Here is a 16,001-nt window from a genome sequence, read left to right as displayed (position 1 = left end):
AATATAGAGGCTTTTCATGTCTATAATATATTTTAAAATTACATAAATAAAATTAACTAACAAAACTTAAAATGAATTACATGAGTAATATTTTATAAGCAAGAAACTAACAGAATAAATTTAAATAAGTCCTGCTTATGATATGGTAGATGATGTTAATTATGAATGAAGTATTATTATTATAAATATCTTCATTCACAATTTAACAATACATTTTATAACCACTTTGAATTAACATTAATCAACCCAAACAAATCTTTCTCTTATCCTATTTCAAAAATGTAGATACAACTACAAAGTAATTCTAGCAATAACATTAGCATTGAAGAAAGAAGGCCTCACAAACAAAAGGAATTTATTACAAACATAAATATAGTACTTGAGCAGTCCAAATGCAATTCCAATTACCTGAGCTTTCATATTGGATTGCAAATTTTTTCTGAGAAGTATTTATCACTTGCCTTTAATTCATCATATATTTGCTGCACAGTTCTTTATCCTTGAAAGGTAGTTCTAGAAAGTTCTCCGACATTCTTTAAACTTAACTGCATAGAGCGAGTAACTTGTCTGGCTCTGTTCTCCTGCATGTCTCATATCGCCTTCTTGTATCTGAGCAACAGTGTCCCCCATTTGTCTATTCTTTGCTTTCCTGTTGATTCCTTTTTGTATTTTCTGCCAACCCCCCCCCCCCCCATTGATGACAGCTCTTATACAAAATTTTCCACAGGCAATGCACAAGTCCATTCCTGAAATTTACAGTGAAACTCCACTTCACACACATATCTGCCACTATTACAGCTCTTACTTCACATAACAGGTCAAATAATACAAAGTACATAATTAGCATATTGAATCATATTTACATAACAGAAACTTAATTTTCACAAACAATAAATGCTTACTAAACAAAACTTGCAAAAATGAATATCCACAAGGAGATGTGCTTTGCATTATGGAAGATACTAAGATAGGAGTGATGATAGCTTTCTCCAACTTTGCCACGGGTTGCCTCGGTGTTGCACCACCGTAGCTCAGTCCTGAAGATACTTTCAGGCACAAACTTTGTTTGCTCACACTTGGATAAAGGATTAAACTAAACTTATTATAATAAACTCTCAATACTAAACAAGACATTTTTGTGAGATTTTTACTCCCACATAACTCTATTTGAAACTGTCTTCCAATGAAGGAGTTCATCTTCATATTGATACTTATGTCTATTTTGCCTATTTACATAAGGAGTACCTCTCATGAATTCTATCACTGCCTCTTCCTTTCAGTGGTCATTATTGCCTGAATATAACATCCTGTACTTATTATTTATTAAGATTTTGCCTGTTTTAGCCTTCTTTGTCTCATTAATGCCAATTATATCCACATGTTTTACAAGTTCAATTTCCTTTCCATTTACTCCTTGTAATTGATGATTCCTGTCTTCATTTCTTCTGATGCTGAGTTTATTCATCTTCTTCTATGTGTTAAGTCAGAGTATGTTCCAATAGCTGACTTTTTAGTCAAATGCTTTCTTCAGAGTTTGCCCTGTTTAGGCAAAATACTGGTTTCCCTGGTATCCTGATGAAAACATTAGAGGCCTTATAAGGGAAAAGCGCTAGCTGGCATGAAATTACATCATGTTGTATCATTATATGTATTTGTGGTTTAATCTAATAGAGGGTATGATTTGGTTGGCTGACTGTTCTTTACATTCCATAAAGGAAATGTGGAGGTCTCCTTGAATTTATTTGGCTTTCACTGTTCAATGATCCCATATATAATTTCATGTGACATATAATGAGTCCTTGACTCCCTGAAGGTCTCAGAAAATAACAACAATAATAATTTGCTAAGAACTACAACTATCCATTACAAAGCAATGATTTTAGTCATTTCATCTATATTATAGTAAATACAAATATCAGTAGATCAGATTCAGTAAATGGTTATGAAAAACCTATTGAATAAAAGATCATATTTTTATTTAGATGTTTTCTGAATTTTTTTGTTCACTTTTCATATCTTTCTCTCCATAGGGAATGAATGAAAGCATTCTTGCTGAGTTAACTACTCCTGCTTCTGGAGTAGTTCTTACTCTCATGACTATCCTCTACCAAAGTATTGTGGCCAATTCTCATTTCTTACCTCAAATTTTACCTTTTGTCAATGAAGAAATAGAAGTCAATGAAAATAATAAAGGTACAGATGATACTGGATACAAAATACAAGATATAAGTACAGGACTGAAAAGTTCTGTATCAATTCTCACCCAACACTCATCTTTGTTGGTAGTGCTTAAAGGCATCATAGACTGTCTCTTGAAAACAGGTATCTCATACTTTTCATTAGTAAGATTTTATTATTCCTGTTTGAATAATAAAAACCATTATCAAGAATTTTGTTTCTTTCCTCTTTCACATCGATTTAATCTGTTTACGTTTGGTCTTAGCTTATACCAATTACATTTTTGTATTTACAGTAATTTACAGCTAATAAAACCATGAGTTTTATTAGCTGCGTCATTACAAATGTTTGAATTGTGGGTAAACAGATAACAATTCTAACCATAGTCATATGACATGGAAGCCTCCATAGTCTGGTCAGTAACAACAGTGCCCTTTGGTTAAAACCCCCACATTTAAATCCCCCCATTAAGAATCTCTATAATTTCTTTTCAACTTAAGATGAGTTATCTGGCCTCATTATCAAAAGCTAGCTTGTGTTTTGGCTTTCTATAGTGAGAAAAGTTTCACAAATAATGGCCACTCAGCATAACTTGTAGAGTTATGGTGAAACCATAACTCTACAAGTTATGCTGAGTGGCCTCGTATAAACCTAATCACTTCTGTGATAGGGTAGTTAATCCTATCAACTTAGAATTCTATGTCTGTATTCAGTGGCTGACTCAGTTTTTTGCCTTCAACCCAAAAACAAATGAACTGACTACTGAATACATACAAGTGACAGACATAGCATACTAAGTTGTTAAACTGTTAGTCAGGATTGACTAACATATCATACAAGTAATTAGGTTTATGAGGCTGCTGAGTAATGAAAGGATATTATTTTTGAAATAATCTACAAGGAGAGAAAAATCAGAACTCCATGGTGAACTCAGGAAGTTAAAGAGGCAGTCAAGTAAAAGAAGACAGCATATCAAAAGTTCCTGGCAAGTAAGTCAGCTTGTGCTCTTAGGGAATACAGAGACAAATATAAGAAAGAAAAGCATTGTAAAATGAAATGGAAGTCATGAGAAGACTTTGGTAAGAACATAAAAAATAAATACCAGGAATGCGATAAAATATTCTGGACAATCTTTAAAGATACCTGTGGCATAACTATAAATAATAAATTACACGATATCCACAGTAATTAACTTTAATGAAATAAAGGTACGAATATTTCGTACTGAAATTAACCGATGATGTACTGTTAATTTAACTACGAAATATTAGTACCTATATTTCATTAAAGTTAATTACTGTGGTTATCAATTAATTTATTAATTATATTCTGGACAAACTCAGAAATGGAGAAAAGAGTACTGTAAAAAGAATGCAAGGTGATAAAAGGGACATAAAAACTTTATAATGATATTCTTGATGTATAGAGTAATTACTTTGAAAGATTGCTAAATGAAACAAGCAGTGACAGCATGGTGGTAGAACAAGATTACCATCTGAATACTTAGCTGTAAAGTAGGCAGCTAGAACAAATGATATTTGAACAGAAATGCTAAAATAGGAGGTATAAAATCCTTTCTTTTAGTGTTACACTGTGATCAGCAGTCATTTTAGAAATTATGGACTTTACAACTGCGTTATAAATAACTTTTAATTTCCCGACGGTTCGATCTTCATATCAAGATCATCATCTGGACTATATACAAATATACAAGCATAGTTACATTACATACAGTGAGTAAAGAAACAATGAATTTGATCACAGGTTAGTCTACTGGCATTGTTGACCTCCAATGATAAAAAAAAAAAAAATTAATTATTTAGAAACTACATCAAAGTTAAATTCTATTTGAGATAACATTCTTTCTTATAGATAGTCTTCTTTCAGTAACAATGATGTCCTATTTTTAGCATTACAATTGATATTTTTGATTTAGGATTCTGGATTACCTACAGTCCTGTTTATAGTTAACTCAGAGAGAGAGGGGTTCCGTGGGTCGAATATGTATCTTCCATATGCTTGAGATTTTTAGACCATCATTATTGTTCGGATTGGGGGGATTGATAAGAATCTCACAGGCTTCCTTAAATTTGCGTTCATACCATGTTTTGGTGCGATGTAAACAACTGGTGCTTTTCCAGTCTATTCTATGGAAAGTTTTCAGGGCATGGTCAGAAAGGCCAGCTTCACCATAGTTGTTAAATTTAATGTGTTGTTTACTTTCCTTTTGTATGATAGGAATTGTGTGTCCTGTTTCCCCTATATATGGTATATTACAGGTGCAGTAAATACAGTATACTCCAAGGTGGGCCAGCAGAGTGGGTCTTTGGATCAGTTGAGTAGGCTTTTAGTTTTGCCAGAGGTTTAAAAGTGACTTTGAGGTTGTATTTTTGTAGTATTCTGTTTATTTTATCTGATGTCCCTTTAATGTTTTAAAGGAGAGGAATCTAGGGCATGTTGCTCAAAATGTTCCATATAAAAGTTTGCAAAAGGGCGGAATAATGGCGAGGCCATGGCTGTGCCTTCTCGCCATGGGATAATGGCGAGAAGGCACAGCCATGGGGCCTGCCACTATCCCCCCCTATTGATAACTTTTATATGGAACATTTTGAGCAACATGCCATAGATTCCTCTCCTTTAAAACCCAAAGTCTGGCTTAGATATGTTGACGATGTTTTCGTGATCTGGTCCCATGGTCACTAGACACTTTCCTTTGCCACCTATACAAACAACACAAACGCATACAATTGAGATTGAAAAACAGAACACACTTTTGTTTCTAGATGCACTTGTCACACGTCTTCCCTCTGGCAGTTCTTTCCTTTACTGTGTACCGGAAACCGTAGTAGGGTGGTAGGAGTTAATGTGTATATATTGGCACATACTGGCCAATATATACACATATACTCCTACCACCACCCAACACAAAAACTAGGTGTCATTAATACTCTAAAAAAACAGGGCTTTGAAAATCTGCTCCAGTGAACAATCTCTGAAAGATGAATTTAAAGTTATCAGCAATACTTTTCTAAAAATTGGATACAGCCAAAACACTATTAACAAACTTCTCTACAATCTAGGACCTCAATAAAAAACAAAGATGAACCAGACTACAATAAAACTATAACCATTCCTAACATTAAAGGGATATCAGATAAAATAAACAGACTACTATAAAAATACAACCTCAAAGCCACCTTTAAACCTCCTGCAAAACTAAGAAGCTTACTCAACTCATCCAAAGACCCACTCCCTCCGCTGGCCCACCCTTGAGTATACCGTATTTGCTGCACCTGCAATATACCATATATAGGTGAAACAGGACTCACAATTCCTATCAGACAAAAGGAACATAAACGACACATTAAATACAACAACTATGGTGAAGCTGGCCTTTCTGACCATGTCCTGAACACTTTACATAGAATAGACTGGAAAAGCACCAGTTGTTTACATCACACCAAAACATGGTATGAACGCAAATCCAATCTGAACAATAATGATGGTCTAAAAATCCCAAGCATATGGAAGATACATATTCGACCCACGGAACCCCTCTCTCTCTCTGAGTTAACTATAAACAGGACTGTAGGTAATCCAGAATCCTAAATCAAAAATATCAATCAATTGTAATGCTAAAATTAGGACATTGTTACCGAAAGAAGACTATCTATAAGAAAGAATGTTAATTCAAATAGAATTTAACTTTGAAGTAGTTTCTAAATAATTAATTTTTTTTTTTTTTTATCATTGGCGGTCAACAATGCCAGTAGACTAACCTGTGATCAAATTCATTGTTTCTTTACTCACTGTATGTAATGTAACTATGCTTGTGTATTTGTATATACTCCAGATGATGATCTTGATATGAAGATTGAAACGTCGGGAAATTAAAAGAGTTATTTATAAGACCAAGATCAGAGGATCAAATTCCAGATGATTGGAGTAGAGACCTCATATTACCCATCCTTAAAAAAAGTTAATAAAGCTGAATGTGAGAATTACAGTGGAATTTCTCGGCTGAATGTTCCTGTAGGATTTATACGAGTATTCTCAAGAAATGGCTAAGAAAAATTGTGGAGGAGAAGCTTAGAGAAGGAACGAGCTGGGTTCAGGGTAAACAGAAGTTGTCAGGATCAGATTTTCACTTTAAGACACAATGGGAATATAACAAGGATCTGTATTTAAGTTTTGTAGATGTGGAAAAGGCATATGACTAGGTGCCAAGAGGAAAGCCGTTCAGAAAAGCTCCAGTTATATGGTGTAAATGGGACATTCTGTCAAGCAGTACATAGTTTCTATTTCAATTGCAAATCAGCAGCAAATTAAAGGAGATACAGGAAGACAGTTCGATGTTAAATCAGGTTGAACAGAGTGATATTATCTCCATTGTTATTCATCATCTATATTGGATCACATTCTGAAGGAAAGCAGCATCAAACCTGATATCAAAATTGGAGATGTTAATCTCAGCTCTTTACTTTGTAGATGATGTTATACTCCTAAATAAATCCAGGACAAGTCTGCAGGATTCCCTGACCAAATTGAGTAACTGATGTAATAAATTTTATATGAAAATCCACATTAAAAAGATAAAAACACTGAAAATAGGCAAGATCATTGAAAACGTCAACTGCATCCTGAATAGAATAAGTGAAATTCGTTATTAAAAAATATGAAAACAATCTGTGTTATAGCAAAACTTCAGTTTAATATAGACCAAAATAATCACTCACTATTTCGACTTTCATATCATGGTCATCATCTGGGGTACACACACACACACACACACACACCACACACACACACACACACACACACACACACACACACACACACACATATATATATATATATATATATATATACAAAGAAACAAGCTATATTACAATTACAATTTACATGGTATGGTAAAGATACAGTAATTTGGTCAACCATTAAAACTACAGGCCTGACCAGTGGCGCACCCAGGATTTAATCTTGGGGGGGGGAGTTGAACGGATAAAAATATTTTTATCCGTTTAACTAAAATTCGTTAAATTTTATTCATTCAATAAAATTCATTAGGTAATTATAAAAATTTATTTAAAGAATAAAATCCAGTTTTTCTTTTCTTTTTATGAAGCTCTTGAATTATTTCAGTCGTGATTACATTAATCTCTCTGTGTGTGTGTGTATATATAGCAAAGCCAGTCCGTTCAATCGTGATTGTGTCATGGTAGTCTTAAATAGGTTTTTAAAAGGTGTAAGTTAGAAAATCACCTTTCACTGACGCATGTTGTTACCGGAAGCATTGCAAATATTTTTAATAAGTTATAGATGTTAGGATATATCATTTTGTCGCACTTTGAAACTGCATCAACGACATTTTTGCATGGATCTATTGCAAAAGGTTTTTCAAATTTCTTATACCACAACTTGAATTCGCCGTTCAAAATTTCTAGATTTGTATAAGGCAAATCACCGGCATAAAATTCACACAAATGACGATAATCTTCCATTGCATTTGCTGTTGGAGCATCTTTTCCATTTGGTAGAAGAGAAAAAAACATATTTCAAAATGCTGCAGTGCTGAGTGAAACATTCATGAAGTTGAGTCAATGTTTGGTCAATAAATGGAATGAAATAGTTCTCCTGAAATACTCTTCTACAGAATCAGCTGGAACATTGAATCTTAATGTTTGTTTTGATGAAGTCTGGCTTTTTAATGTCAATATTAAAATTATTGGCTTTTATACATGCTTCATCATAAATATCTTTAAATGACGAATCTGGTGTTTCACGAACAGTATTTAATTGAGCCACAACATCATCAACAAAATTTAGGACAATTAAGGGATCACTGTCAGATTTTTGCATTATTTTAGACAATGGTAAGGTGCACACAAATATTTTTTGTGAGCTAAATAAAGATATTATAAATCTTGAAATATATTAATATTATAAACAACAACAAGGGTATCCTGTCTTTTAGGGGTTGAAGAAATTGTGTACCATTTCAATTATGCCAATTCAATTTCTTATTTGTCACAGATATAGCATTTCCAAGTGCCAAATTCAAACTATGTGATGCACAATGAACATATAAAGCTTGTCAATATTATTATTACATAACATCTCCAGGTAGTCCAAAGACATATCGAGGAAGGGCACCTACTCTACAACCTCTCCATTTCACCAACCACAACTACAATCATCATCATCTACACCAATGCTGTCTACCACTGCCACTAGTATTTTCACAGACAATCACAAACATCCATGCCCACTGCGGGATTCGAACTCACAGCCTTTTGGCTGGAGAGTCGGCCACCAGGCCAGATATATAGATAAAAAATTAAATTTTGTGGATAAAAATTAATACTATGTTTTAATTTTTATTAAACAAATAAATAAAATTATATAATTATGTTACTATTTACTTTTAATGAGATGGATGAGCTTCTCGACCTTGCAGAGTTGCTGGATATCTGGCTCAGTATTAGACAACTTCAGTCGAAGATCGGCACACACAATAAGACGAATTCTGTATTTTGTTTTTATTTGAAGGAGCGATGAAAATCATTTCTCGCAAAGATAGGTTGTAGAAAACTGCATGACAATTTTCGACTTCTTCAAATAATTTGGGAAATTCACTTCTCACTGAAGGTGAGATCCAGAATCGAGCCAAACCACGATCACAGAATTACATTTTAAGCCCACTGTCACTTGAAAGCTCAATTAGCTGCTCTTTTTTCGATAATGAAAGGTCGTTCTTGTGACTGCAAGCCTGAAATGGATTGTGAAATCACAGAAATTTCTTATAAAAAGTTGTTCGGAAAATGTTTCCAAATTCTTTTTCGAGTTTTGAGATGGACATAAACTCTTTCCCAGTGGTTAAATTCTAAACTAATAAGTTTCGGGCCCTATACAAAATAACCAATTGTATTTACCTTTTGCTTACTATCTGGGGAAGCTGCAAACCTCCCCGTCCCTTTCATCACGCGTTCGTAATCAGGCTACTGTTGATATTGACTTTATATACACATTCAAACCTGTAAACAACTGTTGAATAATAACACAATAATGTAGGCATAATTACCATAAAGGAAGAAAAGTCACAAAACAGAAAAATGTTCCTACAAAATGACCAACTGTATTTATCTTTAAATGTGATCCACTGGTTAAGTGTCCAGCAAATCAGCAAAATCTTTCCTTTCGTTCAGCGTATTAATATTATCGCATTGCAACTGATGGGAATTTTGTGTTTCTGTGGATTCGTTACGGACCTCTTTCTCTTCAGAAACTACACACAAACTATAATACAAAACGAGTTTGTCATTACAAACTCGTTTTGTATTATCACTGTCATCCGAGCTATTTTTCCATTTAAAGAAGGTACCAGTGTACTTATCCATAATTGAAATACCACACTTGCTCGCATATAACTCTCACTCCTGATTTTACTTTTTGAAAAAAATAAATTAAAAAGTTTTGCATATACCTCGCAAATGAAAAAAGCTGAAACACATTCAGAGCAGGGCGATAGTAACTTGCTCCCGCAGTAAACAACACGCTCTCCCCCAATAGCCACTATATTGCAGAGGCAAGAAAAACAAGTACTTTTATTATGTCAGTGAATAAGTTATAAGCAGTCTGTGTAATATATTTCTCAACAAATAGTGCAATTAGAGACAACTGGGATAAAAACCACACTAATTGATAAATCACATGTCCCCCCTCATGCAGAAACTATGCTGTATATATATAGACTTAAGCAAAACCATATGTTGCACCGGCAAACACAGTATCTAACTTAAAACTATTGTTATTAATTAGATTGTGTGAGTTTGCTTGGCAGCAATAAAATTCATAAAACATGTTAAAACTAAGATATATTTAAATATATAGTGAATGCGGTTATGGCGGTTTCACATATTATTGGAATTTGGTTGAAGAGAGTTAGCATTTCAACTCAATTGTCAGCTTGCTTTTCACGCGATTTCCAAAAAATATATAAATACTGGAGTTAGCTCACAACACATTTTGTCTAAGTATTACTTAGCACTTCTGAAGATATATTGAGCCTTGGTTGAAGGAGGAAAACCTTCAACAATAAAATTCAATAAACAACAAGCAATTGGTTGAAATGTGGTCATGTGGACAACACATGTTCACTTCAAATCTGACAAAACAGCAAGGGAAGGTGGAAGCAATAAAACCATATTGTTTTTCACTTCACCCCTCTTTTATTACTTGCCATTCTGCCACTACAAATTAAAATAATGGCAGAATGTTCATTCCATGAACATTCTGCTGCTATTTTTTTTTAAGTATTCATTTTATTTTAATAATTTTTACTTACTTATTATTTTAATTTGTTTTGTTTGAATAATTAAAATATATAGATTTATTTGGTTAATTTAAGCCTGTGTTAACCAAGGCTCAGTATATCTTCAGAAGTGCTAAGTAATACTTAGACAAAATGTGTTGTGAGCTAACTCCAGTATTTATATATTTTTCAGAAATCGTGTGAAAAGCCTCTCCCATCGTCACGGACCACAGGTTGAGAAACACTGCCATAGGGTTCTCTTACCTTATGTGATCCCTAATTCATAAGTAGTATAGAAATAGAAGACATGACACAACATAAATAAAAAATGAATTTTAATTAGGAAAAGTGTCTTGGAAAATTTCCTAGTATTTTTTAACTTTTTCTTTTTTTTGGTGGGGGGAGGGCAGGGCCCCTGGGCACGCCACTGGGTCTGACCTCTGGTATAAAAAAAAAAACATCAAAGCTTGAGTCCTTTTTATTATTATTATTATTATTATTATCTATTTGGTTACAAAGGATCCTCTATAGCTCAGTCGGTATAGATGAAGCTCTTTGGTTGGAAAGACCTGGGTTTGATTCCCGTCAGTGACTGATCTCATACAAAGGTGGTGGTGGTGGGGGGGGGGTCACTCGGAAACTTGGGTTTATCGTCTCCCATAACAGGCAAACCAGCCCTGTGAGCACACGCATCTACAGACATTGTTCACACCGGTAAGCATAGGGCCGTAGGACTAACCACCTTATCCTTAAGTTTTGGTTGCAGTTTTGAAGTCCAAGAATACTTGGAAAGGTTGTAGGCGCTTAAGTGCCTGTTAGGACCACTGATGGGATAGGATTTGGTTACAAATCATTAAGAGAAATATATTAAGCTAGAGAGCAACATACCCTCACATAATTACTCATAAATTAGAAGAAGAAAAAAAATAATATAAATAGTGACCAATAAGAGTGAAATTATTGCTTAGAGTCCTAAAGTAAGGGTTTACTGGAAAACTTGAAAAACTAATGTGGGCAGAACGTGTGACATCCAAATTCCTGGGATTTTTCTGCCACCATTTTTGTGAAGATTAGGATGGTTATTCAAAATTTCACAGGCTTCTCTAAATTTTTGTTTATACCAGATTTTTATGATGTAAGGAACAGGTACTTTTACAATCAATTTGGTGTAAGGTGTCAAGAGCATGATCTGAGAGGCTTGCTTCACCAAAATCGTTAAATTTAATGTGTCATTTGTGTTCTTTTTTATGGAATTTTATAGGAATTGTATGTCCAGTTTCACCAATATAAGGTAAGTTATGGGTTCAATGGATACTGTATATTTCTGGTGTGCCAATTGGGGGAGAGAGGATCCTTAGAGGAGTTGAATTTGTTTTTTTAATTTTATAGATGGTTTAAAAGTAGCAGTAACATTATAATGGTGTAGAATTCTATCTATTTTATCTGATAACTTTTAATGTATAGGATAGTTGTGGTTTTACCGTAATCTAAATTATATGCATTTTTTGATGAAGCTTTATGAAGAACTTTATTGATGGTAATTTTGATGGTAGCCATTATTTATAAATGTATCGTTAATAATTTGTAATTCTTAGGAGCTTGTTCATTAGAGCAAATTGTTATAGCTCTGTTTTTGAGGTTGTTAATGACTCCAAGTTTTTGTGAAGGGTGGTGATAAGAGTTAGCATATATAAGAGTATATTTGCCGGTATGTCTAGGCTTGCTGTATACAAGTGAAGGATAGACTGCATGAGGGAAGATGTGCAACTAGTGTAACCAGGAAAAGAAGTGATTTTTGATTTTCAATTTCAATAGTAAATTGTATGCACTCATGTTTTTTGTTCAGGTGGCTGAGGAAGATGCTTACAATTTGGTGGTTGTGTGGCCAGATAACAAAAACATTGTGAACATATCTAAGCCAAACTATAGATTTTAAAGTAAAGGAATCTAGAGCATGTTGCTCAAAAGTGTCCTGCACCAGTGGGGAAACATCAACAATAGCATAGCCAATGAGACTTTTCTTATTCCTTGCCTCTTTTCTCCATATGAATGAATTTGTGCACTTTTTTTATGTAGAACATTGTGTTAGTAATAACCAGTCCATGTTCTGAGCAGAAATCCAACAAGTGTTTGTCATTATTATTATTAGCTTTGCTCTTTTCTTCAGATTTTCCCAAAATATTTTTGTATGTCTGACAATCATTTCTTAGTCTGCTATTTGATCCCCAACAAGGACCAACTTTTCCTTTTTCATTGTGTCAGTTGCTTTCTCTAAAGCCTCAAAAAAATTCCTTTACCTTGTTAGAACCTTCTGTGGGTCCATAGGCACAAATAAGTCATTGTCCAGTTCCCCACTCTGATATTTGCCCATATCACTCTACTTGATACTGCCTGCCATTCAAGATTAATCTTATATTTGGTGTTGAATACTATAGCTACTCCTTCTTTTCCCTGATTGCTGTTGCCTGAATATAACATTTTGTATATATTGCTGAGAAAGATCTCAACAGTTTTTGTCTTTTTTTTTTGTTTCATTCAACCCTGTTATGTCGATCTGGTACTTATCCAATTTTCATCAGCCAGCTCCATTTCTTTGCCATTTAGGCTTCTTATGTTGATAGTACTGATCTTGAACTCTGGTGATGTTGAGTAGGGACGTGTTTCAGGATTTGTTCTAGTAGCTGACTTTTTGCTTTTCATGGTACAACATGACAGATAACGACTAATCTGGAGAAAATATTTGATAGGAAGTTAGTAACGATGTGACTTTCTTGTAGTACTATCATAAGATTCTGTATGCTTCCTGAGGATATATGTCAGAAATTTGATGATGATGATCCTTTCCTTCATGCTTGCATTGGTGATCAGAATACATCATGCAAATTTTGGAAAAAAATACCATGTTAGAGTAAAACTTTAGTTTAATATAAACCAAAATAAACACTCGACATTTTTACCTTGACATTAAGGTCATCATTTGGAGTATACACATATATACAAAGAAACAAGCTACACTACAATCTACATGGCATCCTAAAGTTACTGACCAACCACCACAACTATTGGCTGATCTCTAGTGGAAAAAAAAACTTACTACATAAAAGCTAGAGTCCAATTATTATTATTGTTATTATCTATTCTGTTACAAAATTAAATTAAGCTGGAGAGCAACATGTTTACAAAAAGAAAAAATTAATAATTAAATCAAAATAAAATAAAATAAAAAATACTTTTATCAGTTTAGTGGCCAATAAAAGCTGAAAAAATGTTTAGAGTCCTAAAGTCAGGGTTTGCTGGAAACTAAGTGGGCTGAATGTGTGCCTTCCATATTCTTGGGATTTTTATGCCACCATTATTGTTAAGATTGGGGTGGTTTTCCCTGACCAAAATACTGTCTGTTCAAAATATTGAGTTACAGTGGCAGGGAATTGTGTAGACTTGGTAAGGAGTCTGGGCATGGGTGATCCTTGATTTGTCTCAGGAAGGTAGATACTTTGTTTAGAGGTTAGTATACTGTTCTGATTTGTGTTGTTTCAGGAGTTTAAAGATTTTGGGGGATGGGATTTGTTCTTTTTAAATAGTTTGGTGAGTTTTTTTTTTTGTATCCATTTTGTTGAAATGATGTGAATAGAAAATTTTCTCCTGAGGAGAAAATTTTCTTTGCTCTGTAGGCTCTATTCAGCCCACTTAGTTCCAGCAAACACTGACTTTAGGATTCTAAGCAATTTTTCATCTTTTACCTATGTGGATGGGTAGGTGCCGTTACAGTAAACTGAGCATATGTGAGATCAATCTGCTTGCTTTGTAACGAAAGTATCCAAGAAGACTAGAAACCCTTCTTTTTTTCTCTTCTACGGTGAAACTAATATAAGAATGGATATTGTAATGGAATGGAATGAAGATGTAAAAAATTTAGAGAGAGCTTGTGGACCATTCAGCCAAATGATAAAGGCATTATCTATATACTTCAACTATTCTTTGGGCTTGAGGAGGGGAGCCAGATTAAATGCCAATGATTCAAGCAGTTCCATTGCTACACTTTCAATAATTGATTTAAAGAGCTGGTTGTTTCAGTTAAATACCCACATTTAAGGCTGTATTAAATAAAGTAAAAGCACAAAACCTTCACCATAGCATCCTGAATTTCCTCACAAATAATGTTACAAAATACAGATATTGGGAGTACTGCATATAGTTATTCATTCTGCATTAAATCTGGAAAATAAAGGATGAAGCCTGTTTTTGTATTTATACAGTAGTTTCATATTAAGTATTATATTATTTCAGTAATAAAACTCAAAATTTATGTCATCATCAAATTTCTGACATGTACTCTCAAGGGGATGTACAGGATATGATAGTACTACATAAAAAACTTACATCATTATTAACTTCCTCTCTACAATTTTCCTCTAAATCAGTCTGTTACCCGTCAAGATTCCATCATTATCAGATCTTATATTTCTATCCTCTAAGGCACTTTTTACTGTATTAATCCATCTATATCTTGGTCTTCCTCTGGGTCTTTTTCCTGCCAACCTGGCAGAGAACACTTGTTTTGTTAATCTTTCCTCTCCTCTGTTTAAGTGACAATACCACCTGAGATCAGCTCTGCTAACACATTTCTGGATGCTAACAATGCTAAGTTCTTTCCTTAATATCCTCATTTTTTTATATAATACTGCCATTGATGTTCATGGCTCTAATCTTTCTCAGGACCCTCATATCTGTGGTCTCTTGTATTTGGTCAAGTGTTTTATTTCTAACCCAGCTCTCAAATCCATAAGTTAAAATTGGTTTGAACACTGTCTTGTATACAGCTAATTTTTCTCTTATTCCTTATAAATTTATTCAGTTGATTCCTACCATTCCAGTTTTTTTGATTCTGTTGTCTATTTCCATATTTAATTTACCATCTGCATTAAAAATTGTGCCTAAGTAGCTGAAAATGTTTTAATTGTTCTACAGGTTCTCCATTCACAATGCAGTTGATATTTTCAATGCTTCTGCCTATTTTCATTGTCTTTGTCTTGTTATTGCTGACCTTCACACCATATCCATTATAACAGTTATCCAATTTTGCCTTAATAAAAGCAAAATCAAATGCATATTGTGAATCAATAAAGACTTGGATGAAAGCAACAAACTTTTATTAACTCTAGCAAAATGATAGGGGGGGGGAAAATATATATATATATATATATATATATATATATATATATATATATATATATATATATATTGAGCAGGAAAGAACCCTCATGGTAAACCAGCATAAAATAGCAAACAGAATTTTGACTATTTTAAGGGGGGGGGGGGATAAATACCAAAGTTTTATAACCAAGGCAACATGATCTTCTAAAATGAAGACTTAAATTTGCAGAGTAAACTGTAGCTAAGATTAGTAAGAAAAAGAATAGTGGAAAACAGAATAAAGCAAATTACAATAAATTGTACATTGATAACAGACATAATGCACACAAAACAACAGCATGAAATAGCCCAAATAAAA

At 33.7% G+C, this 16,001-nt stretch overlaps 1 protein-coding gene across 3 annotated transcripts in view; it reads left to right on the top strand.

Annotated features, from left to right (window-relative positions):
• Nucleotides 1-16,001, top strand: part of Nup205 (nuclear pore complex protein Nup205) — a 610,691-nt gene that overhangs the window by 426,117 nt on the left and 168,573 nt on the right. For all 3 annotated transcript variants that reach the window (XM_090405724.1, XM_090405715.1, XM_090405707.1), the window contains exon 27: nucleotides 2,031-2,322. In XM_090405724.1, the coding sequence (XP_090261850.1) occupies nucleotides 2,031-2,322 (292 nt within the window). The remainder of the gene's footprint in view (nucleotides 1-2,030; nucleotides 2,323-16,001) is intronic.

Source organism: Typopeltis vanoorti, chromosome 2 (assembly GCF_054136105.1).
Source record: "Typopeltis vanoorti isolate ZY-2024b chromosome 2, IOZ_Tvanoo_1.0, whole genome shotgun sequence".
Classification (NCBI taxonomy): Eukaryota; Metazoa; Arthropoda; class Arachnida; order Uropygi; family Thelyphonidae; genus Typopeltis; species Typopeltis vanoorti.
This window is presented reverse-complemented; position numbering and strand designations above follow the sequence as displayed.